The sequence below is a fragment of the Mastigoproctus giganteus genome, chromosome 10 (genome assembly GCF_048544385.1).
Source record: "Mastigoproctus giganteus isolate SK-2022 chromosome 10, ASM4854438v1, whole genome shotgun sequence".
Classification (NCBI taxonomy): Eukaryota; Metazoa; Arthropoda; class Arachnida; order Uropygi; family Thelyphonidae; genus Mastigoproctus; species Mastigoproctus giganteus.
The window spans coordinates 36,340,861-36,354,280 of NC_143584.1; the positions used below are offsets into that span (position 1 = coordinate 36,340,861).

Here is a 13,420-nt window from a genome sequence, read left to right on the forward strand (position 1 = left end):
TAATAAAATAAATCGAATTGAATTGTAATCCGGTCCTTTAGTTCTTGAATCGAGCGTGGTCTTGTTTCGTAAATTTTCGCCTTTATAAATCCCCAAAGATAAAAATTGGTGGCGGTTACTTTGTCTTGAAGCGTGCAGTGTTGCGTCATCTTGTTGAAACCAGCCAACTATTTTGTCTGAACCTGCGTAGCTACTCAACCAAATATTTTTCCAATATCGTATTGTATCGATAAGCAATCACTATTACAGCCTGATTGTTCTCTTCGAAGAATTATGGCCCGATTACACCACATCAGACGGTTACCTCTTAACTATGTTAAGAGGGACCTTTGATGGAGCTCTATTGGGTTTGTTCCCAAACCAATAGCGAAAGTAGTTCTGCTTGTTAACAAATCCAGAAAAGTGAAAATGGGCCTCGTCCAACATAACCAAAACATTCAAAATATTTGCATAATTTTCCAAAATGTCCATAAATTGTCTATAGAATTGTACTCCTTCAATTTTATCTTGATTTGTTACCTTATGGGTGAGTTGAATTTTGTATGGGTGGAACTGAAGATCATTGTGCAAAATTCGTCCTAGACTTCTGTTCGACATTCCCAGAGAAATCGCTTGTCTCCTTGCTGATCGTGATGAACTTCGGGACACTGCATTTCTCACTCTCTCGACATTCTCATGCGTGCAAACTGTACGCTTAGTCCCGACACATCGATTGTTTACACTAATATAAGCGCGAAACGCTTGAACCCACCTTAATATTGTGTCCAAGAGGGAAAGGAAATTCCGTCATGTCTCGGTACATTAATCTGAAGAAAAAAAACCTTCTTTGTGTCTGCACAATAGATTTTGTTGTAAAATAAGTTTCTACTGCAAATGTGCGATGGTTCAGTAGCCAATTATCCATGATTACTGAACTGTATGAATACACAATTCTAGTTAAGTAGCTCTCATTTCCCAACTACCACAACGTTTTCTGAAAGCTGGTTTCTGGAAGTAGAGGGTTTTACCAGTGACTATCAGGAGGCAATCAAGTTTAAGACATTCTTTCCCCCGTTAAACATAAAATGCGACAGACAGAGTTACGTACCACTTTTCTGTTCTCACTTAACTATTATCTTCAGAAGAATGACTTCGGCCAGTTTGCCATGTGAAAAAGAAATGTTCTGCTATAAGCCAGGTTATTTAAATCAATTAATAGGGAAAAAAAAAAAGAATTACTCCACTTTGTTTTCAACCACCTCATTATTAAAAATAAAAATAAAAAACTGTCACAAAACAATCTCATCCACTCAATTGTATTATGTCCATGAATTGCATATGTGCTCTCTGATCAGTTTTTTGCCTGTTATGCTGAATGAAAAACCCAAGCTTCCGGTAGAAAAAAACCCTTCCCGTTCTCGCTTGAGACGACTAACTGAAAGAGTGAAGTGAAAAAAAGCCCCTAAAAATTCCATGCATCAATGACCAGGAAATCTACTACTCGCGGGGACCACCCCATTTAGCTCATTGTTGGTAATGAACCAATTCAACTCTGAAAATGAATTGACTCACTCTTTAATACTGGACATGTAAGGGATGACCAAAACGGTCACTTTTCCACCACAGTCACTTTTCCACCACAGTCACTTGTCCACCACATTTGATTTATCCACCTCAGTGAATTTTATACTGTTCAGTGAATACCTCAGATTGTAACCGGAGAAAAGGTTTCCGAAAAAAAAAAAAAAAAAAACTGTGCATATAAAAGCTGGGAAAAATAGATGAAAAAAAAAATTTTTGTGGATGGAAGTTAAAAAAAAAAGTTTCCGTTTTTTGTTTCCAACATTGGACTTCGTTTTCCTCCAGATTTCTAAACTGGTCGCTATAGGGATGGAGCGTTTGTTAATCAACAGAAATTCAATTTGTGAATATGAAGTTATTTTCACATCAAATACAAATGTTTCATCTGGACTTTTTTGAAGGACATGTAAGGTATTCCCGTCTGACTGGGAATCAAGAACATTAATTTCTTTGCGGAATTTTTTCATTGAGTTTGAATATGTAAAATATAATAAAGAGAGATAAGCAGTTCCTCAGTATAATGGCAAGCGAAGGCAGACTGAGAGAAATCTTGGGAAAAAGATGCAAAGAAAAAGAGCAAAGACATCTTTACTTGTGTAAACACTAGCAGAAAGGGCATGAATCAGATTGGTCTACTTGATAATGATGGTTAGAATTCGATGATCCTGCACAGGTTGCTGACAAACTCAATGAGTATTTCGCATCTACATTCACACATGAGGAATTCTTTGGGGAAGGGGTTGCCAGAAGTTTATTAAAGCTCTAACAGGGAGCTAAATGATTTTATAATAACTGGGAGAAAGGTGGAAAAGAAATTGTTGAAGTTATACATAAGAAAGGCACCTGGGGTGGATGGGATATATCCAGTTATATTAAAGGAGGCAGTGAAGGAAGTAAGCAAACCCTCAGCCATAATTATGAGAGCATCCTTGGATTCGGGGGGGGGGGGAATTCCCGCGTACTGGAAATGTGTGAATGTATCCCCAATTAACAAAGGGGAATCAAAGGGTGACACGGGCAATTACAGACCGGTTAATTTAACTTCTGTTACAGGAAAAGCAATAAAGTCACTGGTAAAAGAAGCAATGCAAGCTCACCTAGACACGCAATTATACTTGAAACACAGCATGGGTTTGTTAAGGGGAAATCTTGTTTGACCAATCTGATTGGTTGTTACGATGTGGTGACAAATGAACTGGATGCAAAAAAATAATTTTGATATCATATACTTGGATTTCAGGAAAGCTTTTGATACTGTTGCACATGAAAGAGTGTTGTACAAATTGGAGTAGTGTGGCATTAAGGGCAAGTTGCTGCTATGAATAAGTGGATGGTTGAGTGGGAGAAGACAGAGAGTGGTAATCAATGGATGCTGCTTTTTATGGACTAATGTTATTAGTGGAGTCCTACAGGGGTCGGTGTTGGGCCCATTGTTGGTTTCTATATTTATCAATGATAAATATAGAACTGCAGGCGGTGTCGATGACCGTCGATCAACATGGACATATGAACAAGGTGCCTACTCTGTAGACCTATCCGCAAGAACGTTTCCCTGGCGCCTCTCTTTTAGTTTATCGTTAAATGAAGATCGCCAGCCTTCTCTTGTCCCAAACAGCAAGAGCCGTCCACCTCGTAGGTTAACCAGTGGTGTAGGTTAATTCAGTCAGATTAATTCAGTCAGATCCTGTGTCACTCTTCAGAACATTCTAGCCACATCTTCACCTCGGTGGTCCACGAACTGGCAACAACGCTTGGGGTTACTGGGTTGCGGATTCTCGCCATTTTAAAGTCGCAAATCATTCCCCGGTCAAACTCCGTCAGGTTCTTCCCTTTCCCCATTGCACAGGCTTCGTACTTTAAGAACTGGCAGGCACTACCATGTCATGACATATATGTTGCTTTGGTCGGAACGTAACTCCTAGATGTTAGAGATGCGCCCACTCGTGGAGACAGGAGTGGTCATAATGTATTAGCTAATAAGCGTAGAACAGTACTAATCCCAGGAAATAAAAGATATGCACTAATGGAATTGAGGAGTTCCTTAAAATAATGAACGGTTCCGGAAGTATAGAATGGTTCATAAGAAGTGGATTATAGACTATATGTGCACTACTATTCACATCCATTTTTTCCCATCATTTTATCTTGTTTTGTGTTATTTATAGATACCCTCGCGGTAATACAGTACAGTGGTTATAATCACCGTCCTATCCACACCGGGTGTAAAAGACCACGATTCGAAACTCGTCAATGACTTTTATAGTGATTTTTCACTCCGTTGCTGAGTTAGTCAGTCTCAGGAGAGGAGAATAGCATGGTTTTTTTCACCGGAAACACGGTTTTCTCTGTGCTGGACGAAAACCCCGAGTTTCCGAAAGACATATGCTAGCCTCGCCTCCGACCGACTAACTCGGCCAAGTTGTGAAAAAAGATCCATAAAAATTCCTGGCGTCGTTGACAGAATTTGAACTCAAGTCTGTTCCACCGGGTGCGGGGAGAGAGGCTGTTTTAACAACTGTGCTACCGCGAGGACTGGAACTACAAGAACTGCTCTGGTTTCATGGGCAATGTACGGGCTGTATTAGGATTAGACATGGATAGAGGAGTTCATTCTCGAGTGGCCCTAAGATGATAGTTTTTGTTGTTGTTTTTTTTTTTTTAAGTCTTTCAATTATATTTATACTTTGTGACTGCATGATACGGAGGGATCATCTGCATATACGTCAATCGATGGAGGGGTAATTTTATTGGACTGGAAATTTTCTATAAGAGGAAAAGTTTTGTAAGAACCCTGGAAAATTACCCTAGAGGCCTCCTTCAAATAGTCCATATTTCCTAGTACAGTAGTATGAAATGCTTTCTTTACCTAGGTATACCGTACACGTTGCTTTTTGATTAAAGAATTTGTGATATTATTTTAATCTTTCGAGTGAAGATCCTAGGGATACAAACGTTTTCTGAATCCATATTGGTGGGACAGAAGTATATCTTATACTTCTATTTCACCAGTTGCTTTTAGTCTCATTACTTTTCTAGTAATCAGACTAAAAACTTTTAAAGGATTCTTAAAATCGCTTTTAAAAGCGATTTCAAGAATCTTACGTAGACAACCAGTCAAAAAGAACTGGAGCGATAATGCTTTGTGACTGACACGAGGTTGCATTAAATATTTCCCTTTTTTTTTTTTGGGAGGAAGAACTACTAGTACGACTGGAAGTCTCCATGAAGAGGGATATTGATTGCTGAGAAATGTATCCAGTGCTAAGGATATCCAGTAAGATATCCACAGCATTCGAGCAGATATGTTTAATCATTCTATAATAGATTCAGTCAGATCCTGCCGCACCTCTGGATGCATCATCAACGGAAGCAATCAATTTGGCTTTTAAAAAGAGTTGATTGAACGAGTAAGACGTATTCTTTAAAAATGTTACAATGCCGATTGATTACAGGGGCTTTTTTTTTAATTTTCTTTTTTGGACTAAGGTTTTATATTGTTGAAAATCCAGGGCACAGAAGGTAACTGGGCTCCGCGAAATATTTAACGAGACAGATTTTAATACAGGTTAAGAAAAATCATATATTCCAAACGGAACTGGGACTCTGCAAATGTGAGGGTTAATTTTTTATTTGTATATGTATATGTTGCTGTTTTTAATTGATCGATCATTATTAACGTGTTCAAAATATTAAGTTTCCATAGAAGACTCATCTGTAAAGGGTTCCGCAGCCAAAAAAAAGTTTGAAAAACCTTATTCTAGAATCTTCTTGTTACCATTCATCATCGGAAATGCATGCAAATCAGCAGGCGGATGAGTTGCTCCGAGATATACAAATGATTAAAATACGGAAGCAGTCGAACGGATAGAAAAGCGAACGTAGAGATTGTGTGGTTCAAAGCAATGCGTGTGTGATGCAGTTAACAGGCTTCTGTCTCGCAGGAACTGACTCAAGAGCGTAAGGAGATTGTGGAGAATGCCGAGACGTCACATTCGACACCGATATCAGCAACTTCGACAGAGGGCAGATTATCGGCCTTCGAGAGGCTAAATTGTTGTGTTGCGGAATGTGTAGGCTGTGACAAACCACAGTGCACAGATGTTGGCAACAGTGGCTGTGGGAAGATACGACTGCTCCTCACTACCGAATGGGTGGGTAGTGAAGCATGACGGCAAACTACAGAATGGGAGGAGGATCGTCTTTTTCCTCGACAGGTTCACGCAGCACCTATAGCCAAGCTAGCTATACGCATCTAACGAGCTGTGGCGTTGCTGGCTGTCACCCCATCACCCATCGAATCAATGCACACTAACTGGCAAAAAGGAGACCGCCGTGTATACTGACCAGTGCGATTACTCCTGACTGCCCATCATCAACAGCGTCTGGAACAGACCGCCTGTACAGAATGGCATCAAGTAGTCTTCAGCAATGAATTCCGCTTGTGCTTGGGACCCGATAATAGCCACACACATGTGGCGATGAAGTGGTAAGCGCAATGATCCTAGAGCCATTATTGAACGCCATAATGCACGCCCGCTGGTATTATGTTGCGGAAAGCGATCAGTTTTGATAGTCGTCGTTGGGGTTCGTAAATGGCAATCTGGCTGCTCGAGCCTGTGTCGCCGAGATTCTGGAACCCATCGCTCTCCAATTTCTTACTAAGGTACCTGAAGACATTTTTATTTCTCTCCATCGAGCACGTGTAGGCCATGATTGGGCGCTACCTACAGAGCCACTCGCAGCCAGCACAGACCACAGATGTTTTGCAGGACCAGGTGCAAGGGTAGGAAATACCACAGGAGGATAATCGATAATCGACACCTGTACAACTCAATGCGGAGACGCTTAGCTCAATATATCTGCAACCATGGTAGATTTACATCATATTGATCTGTCCATTGTAGGCATTATTTTGTGTCATTAAATGTGTTCACAATTTCAATGTCAGAGAGGGTATTTGTTCAAAATCTAGTCGTCAAGACCAAAAGTCAGGCAGCATCTGGGAAAGCGGGAGATGTTTTTTGAAGTAAGGTATGTTATTAAAGATTAAAATTTGTGTTAAAAGTAAACTTTACAGACACACAACTTTCGCCTAGGCCAGTCACAATGTTGGTTTAAAATGCGCAGACTTGTTTATCTAATGTCTAAAAGCTATAAACTACACATACGAGGTGTGATCAAAAACTTCGGGAACTGAACTAATATTTGAGAAATTAAGTTTATCAGTTATTCAAATAGACCAACCGTCTTAAAAGTAGTATCCTTGATACTGCACAGACAGACTCTAACGGTTCTGCAATTTCTAGAAGCCTTTCTGAGGTTTCTTTTGTCAATGCTAACAGTTCCTGTGTCGTTCTGAATAATTTTCTCAGTCATTATAAATCTGTGATATTCTAAAGATTTAGGAAGGTCACATATTTAATCTTGGGAAACAAAAAAAAATAAATAAAATTTAGAGGGCACTGAATCCGGTATGTATGGAGGATGGAGAACAATAGTGATGGAACCGCTTTCTATTATAAGAGAAACTGGTTCCATCTTTTTCTATTCAAGAATTTCTGCTTCGCAAGAAATTCTTGAACAGAAAATTTTATTCTTATAGAATAAAAATAATAAAAAATCTTATTTTAATATAAATAGAAAATTTTATTTCTTTATTCAAGAATTTCCTGCTTCGCAAGAAATTCTTGAAAAGCACTGAGTGAGCATGAGCACTGTCATGATACAAGCGCCAATTTCCTGAAGCCCACTTTTCCGTTCGTTTTTTCCAAAAAGCATCACGAAATTGCCATAGAAATGTTTTGTAGTATTCCTGGTTCGCTGTTTGACTTTGCAGGATAAATTCATAACGAACAATGCCCTGTGAGTCAGCACACACCTCTCGAATCTTCACATTTGATTGAGACTGTCTTGCTTTTTTTAGACCTTCCACTGAGAGAACTGAGCCTTTGTTTCCGGTCATAGTCATACCCACGATTCATCAGTGATGCACGAAATAACGTGTGGATCAGATGGTCAGCAACAGGTTGAAGAAGATTCTGACGTGCCCGCCGCTCTCTGTGATCATCAGTGAGGATGCAAGAGACAAACTTGACTGAAATGCACCGCATTCCTAAAACTTGTTAAAATTGACACTGCCTGAATGGAAGTGTGAATCAATTTTAGGCCATAAGAAATACCAATTTCACTAACAACTTGATGTACAGCAAAACGTCACTCACTCCCGGTCAGATCGCGAACAGAAGCGATTGAATACTGTTTTTTGAAGCTGAAGGGCAACTAGAGCAAGGATCTGAAAGTCTTCGAACGAAGACCTTCAGATCCTCGAAAGCATCCATAGCATCTTCTTCGAAAGCTATTTCTAGCATTTCGTACGCTTCTATTACACTTTTCCCTAATTAGAAACAAAATTTCACACAACAAATTCTCTGTTCAGTAAAAACCCACTCATTTTAACACATAAAACATCTTTCATTCAGGCTGGATATTTATCCAGGCTGAATGAAAGGCTGGATATTTATCCAGCCTGAATGAAATCACAGTTACTGTGGATACATAGGCGATTAATGCATTATTGTGTCTAGATGAATCACTAAACAAGTCGCAACAGGCTACGACGTCACAATTTCAAGATTAAAGTCAATCCTCGAACTTTTTAATCATATCTCGTAACGCCATGCTTGAAGGGATATATTTTTTAAACATATTCATAATGAAAATGTTAAAAAGTTAATAAAGCGAAAAATAAATACAACTCGTATCGAAACGTAGAAGGTAAACTACCATAAAGAGATAATTATCATAAAAAGAAGGAAGGAGAAATGGATTAATAACGCTCCTATTTCATAGATCTAGGCAATCGGTAATGGAAACCAGTTTTACTAAGAAAGACCAACCTAGATTGCACCACCCTGGATTACCTTGTTGCATTTTGATCGTTTGAAACAACCTTGACAGATGCAAGCGTAACCCAGAAACCACCTGCTTTTCTCTGTATTTCTTAGAATAATGAAAACGAAAAATAGACGAATAATAAATAGTTATGGCAGAAAATAGACAAAGAGCTCCAAAAATAATCAGTTTGTTTTAAATTTTAGTATCTAAGAAATTGAAAGCTTAAATACTAAATTACCAAACAAAGATTGGTACTTCGCCTCGTAATCTTAGGACAAAGTACCAATCTTTGTTTTTGGTTCAACTGAAAGAATCAGTTTTCTAAGTCACGACTGCTTACAGAAAAAAACGATTACAATGAAACACAAGACCAGTTTGAGTACTTCTCAATAATTTTCATAATCTCACCTGTCAACTTATGGGAAAACGGGTTTCCCCCTGTGTTTTACCAAGATGACCTTGTGCTTTAAATTCCCTTTGCGATGGATAAGAACACACGAATACAAGCTACTCTTGCATGAGCTTGCACTCTGCTCCAAATATTTTCCGGTCCCACCCATTTTACCACACAATTTGCTTTTTATTTTTATTACTGTGACCAAACATCGATATCGGAAAATCACTTGCACAAAAACATCTAATTCAATATCTAGATAATTTCCACAGTTTCCGAAATAAATTTTAAAAACATTTTTCGCTATTGAACAATGAAAGAAGTTTTTAAATACAACTTTTTATCCAGTTTTTCGATAACAAAAATTTATTTATTTCCCAGTGAATTTATAAAATACATAATGAACAGTGTGAACATACAGTACAAGGCCTTAGTTACACCTACCTTGGACACATGAATCTACCATGTAGTGACTGATGTTTTTTAACACGTGCTGCTCTACACAAATATATACTCTTAAAACTTTTTGTGCAGTTCCAAACATGTGTTTTACTTGAATAGGTATAGCGCTGCTTGAGAAATTAAAAAAAAAAATCTTTAAAAATAGTGCAGGTGGCGGATGGATCGGGTTAGATTGGGTTAGCCTAGCCACCGTTGTTCTTGAATGCGGAAAATCAAATTTCTATAAAAGCATCCCTGCATTACTATCCAGTACTGACCATATTTAATCGCAATTGAAAAAGGTTTCCATCTCCTTTGAAAATGCTCTTCCTGCAAGTCTTCACATGTCATGATGGGCTTCGAGGTGATTTGACCATGTTGGATTTTACTTAAATCGATGGTTCACGGAATGCGTTGTTCAAATATTCTCGAACGCGAGATCATAGTGTGATGGAAAATCATATTGCGTGGATTAAGTAGCAGACTTGAGTCTGCTGCCTAATCCACGCGTTTCTCTTCATATCCAACAGTCTGATTGCTGATATGATTCGTTCCATTCTTCTCTGTTCAGCTTCTTATCCATTCTTTTGGTGAGTGCCCAAGTTCCCCTCTAAGCCCAAGAGGACTTAGAAGGGAACAAGCATTCTGCGTGTTATGTTAATTCCAGTTGGCCTGCCTCCCTAAAATCCACTCATTCACACCATGTCGTGGCGTCACTTGGCAACATCGATCTGTAGAGTGGTTCTCTTCAAGACACTAGTCAGCGTGAAGAGGAAAAGACCCTGCACTTTATTAAATATGACAACACTATTTTTGGTGTACATTTTCTTAAATGTCAGTTACAAGTCCATTTACTTTTTTTTAAAATGTTTTAAGCGTTTTATTTTATAGAATTATTTATTTATTTAATTTTCTTCTTTCTGGTTAAATATGTATATACGTCACTGTAAAAAATATACACAAAAGAAAAATTAATGGATGTCGAAATACGTGTAAATGACTATGAGTTTGTTTGTTCTCCTCAGATTAGTCTAGAAAAATTCATAAATTGAAATAATTTCGTAAAATTGATAATTTCTTACTTATCTAAACTTTTTGTATATATAGGAAAAATAATACTGAATAGAAAAAAAAATGATTGCTTTGTATATACATGTATATAAAAACAAATACTTTTTTTTTTAAAAATGGGATGCTATAGCATTGTAACGGTTCTTTTAACAGTTAGAGTAGGTGTCTCATTTTAATACATACCACAACAGGTATTCTGTTAATACTTTAAGGGCCGGGCCTAGGCATTTTGTCACCTGTGGCGAGATATGAAGGTAGCATTCTCCATATGTATATAACGTGAGAAATTTTTATGGGATTTTTTTTCCATAATGTAGTTGAGTTAGTCGTTCTCAGGTGAGAGTTGCATTTTTTTCCCCCTCCCAGAAACTGGATTCTCATCCAGCAAGCCGACCGAATAATTCATGCAATTACAAGCCAATATACTGACGCTTCATAGCCTTAGTTTCTTAGCGCTTAACACACACACGCATATTCCTTTTAAATAGGAAATTATTCTGAATTGGAGTAGAGTAAGTAAGGGATAATATGATTCATTCGTGCATAATCTTTAACTTTAACTTCGCTGCATTGGCCTAATATTGAAATTACAAGTCGTACAACTGGTTGGCATGTCATGTAATAGCTGCTATAATAATAAACCTATGTGCGTACAATTAGCGAGTGAATGTAGAAGTCTTTATAGAATTACGTCATATTCGTAAAGCTTATTTCACATAATAAACAGGACACATTAATGTACAGAACTAAATACTAGTGCGTATCACACTGTATATGGATCACTAGGTAAGTTAAACACATACCTTATTAAAAGCTTGAGAAAAAACTAGATGAAGAGTTTCTAATTATTATCCTCCAACACTCAATTTTCTAATTTAATATTAGCATTAATATTAACATATTTTTGCAAATAGTGAATATAAAAAGAATAAAGTTATTGTCAAAAATTTGAATAATATTGTAAGTGTTAAGTGCACTTTTTTCCTCACTTCACCTACATATCCGCAGTTCGTGACTAGTTGAAAAAGGAAAATGTTTAAAATCGGTCAGCGGAACATGACATTATTACAGCTTTCGAAAATTTACAACACTGGCTTTTAAGAAAATGGCTTTCATCTCTCAGTAAGGCACTAACCAAATTACTGAGCGTATAACACTAACCAGCCCATTAAAACAAGATTTAAAAAAAAGAAAAGAAATGAAATGTAGGACAAGAGAATGTGGTGTTGAATGTTGGTAAATATTGCATAGCAATGGAACATAAGTCATGCTTTTAATATATTTCAAAATAAGGGATTGACTTAAATTATATATAAAATCAGAAGAATGTCATTTTTTGGTTAATATTTACAAGCTTCCGGTTGAGTTTCGAGGTGTGACGTCACTGCATATGTCTGACCAGCTATGGTTAATCTTAGGGTGTTTATCCCCCCCCCCACTTAACGCTGTTTTAAAATAGGGAACTCGTTTTCTGATTTTTAAAACAGTGGAAAGGGGGGGAGGGTTAAACATACTACCTAAGCCTAACCATAGCGCGTTAGGCGCTATGGTTAGGCTTAGGTAGGATGTTTACCTAATCAATCACTGCTACTCGCAACGATCAACCGGAAGGGTACCAGCTTGTGGATCTAGGTTAGTCAGTCTCGGAAAGGTTGATTTTAATCAACCTTTCCAAACCAACCAAAGTACTCTTCCATCTTCTGACAGAGAAATCCAAACTGAGTACAAAAATTCAACTGTAAAATTGATGTAAATATTACATCTATATTCACTGTTAATTAACGTAAACTCGTCAGGATTTATAACAGAAAATCCACAAATAAAAAAATAATAATAATATCTTAATAAATTGTTTTCAAAACCTAAAACTACTCTGCTACAAGTACCTACAGTCATACGCTAACATTTCAAATTGCTAAACATAATATTAGTGCTCCAGGCTTATTACAAAATATAAATAAGTGATACTTTGTTCCTTACCTGTTCTTCTCGAATCATACGGTTTATCCTTAATTAATTTTTTCTCAGCAAACTGTTGAACTACATCGCCAAGTCCAGCAAAGACGAATCCTATACAGGTATTAGTGGCAAGAAGATGACGAGAAAATAGTAGTCTTGCAGATGATAGTAACATTGGAAATAATAACACCTAAAACTTTAAGCTTCAAACACTGTTGACAGAAACTTTCTCTTCCTCCTTTCCCCGTTAACCACGACCTACACCTCTTAATCACCCCTGAGCAGTACACACTCCTTGGATAGCCATTGGACGTTGCTAAGAAATATGGACCCTGACGAAACATCAAAACGTGTTTATGTTTAGGGTAGTTACATGTGCTGCCATCTAGCGACATTAGTAAATTCTTGGAAATACAGTACTTTAACTGAAAGAAATTAGCGATCTGTATCAAACTGCAAGCGGAAGGAAAACGGTAATTTTATTAGGTTAAGGTGTTCAGATTTCTTAGAGTTGCTATTGCCATATAAAAAAAAAAAAATGTCATATGAATTTCTTCAGATTTCACAACACGCGGGTTATTTTTTCCTTCAAGTGTTGTACAAATATTCTTTCATAAAATTGTCTTTAATTAAATCAAACGGTTCTTTCTATTTGTATATATGTTCTGTACATTTATTATTATTATTATTACTTATATTATTTCTCCCTCATTGGGGGTTCCACCTCGTGACGGGTATTGCTACCAAGTACACAGGATCGTTCTTGTTATGTCTGGTGTTTCTGTTGGTCGAGCAACTCTCTGACTATCCTACAGGTGTTCAGGATTGTGACTTTTTGGAGTTCTTCAGAACTCCAAAAAGTCACAGTCGGTTCGCTGGGAGACCTATTGCTGCTAGGCTGTTATGTAGGGTCTTTGGCCACATGCTTGTGGTTGATACGATAATCGGGATGGTTGTTACTTGTTGCACATGCCACATCTCTTTGATCTCCTGCCTTAGGTTCGTGTACTTCCTGATTTTTTCCTCATAGGTTTTCTGCAGGTTGCCAGTGTTGGGTACCGCTATGTCAATCAGATAGGTAGCCTTTTTCTTCTTGTCCAC

General features: G+C 37.6%; 1 protein-coding gene across 1 annotated transcript in view; it reads right to left on the reverse strand.

Annotated features, from left to right (window-relative positions):
- LOC150078980 (mpv17-like protein 2) overlaps positions 1–12,626 on the reverse strand; it is a 28,595-nt gene extending 15,969 nt beyond the window's left edge. The window contains exon 1 of the mRNA XM_090382269.1: positions 12,341–12,626. Coding sequence (XP_090238395.1) covers positions 12,341–12,494 — 154 coding nt within the window. The 5' untranslated portion in view covers positions 12,495–12,626. The remainder of the gene's footprint in view (positions 1–12,340) is intronic.
- Between the last annotated feature and the right edge of the window lie 794 nt (positions 12,627–13,420).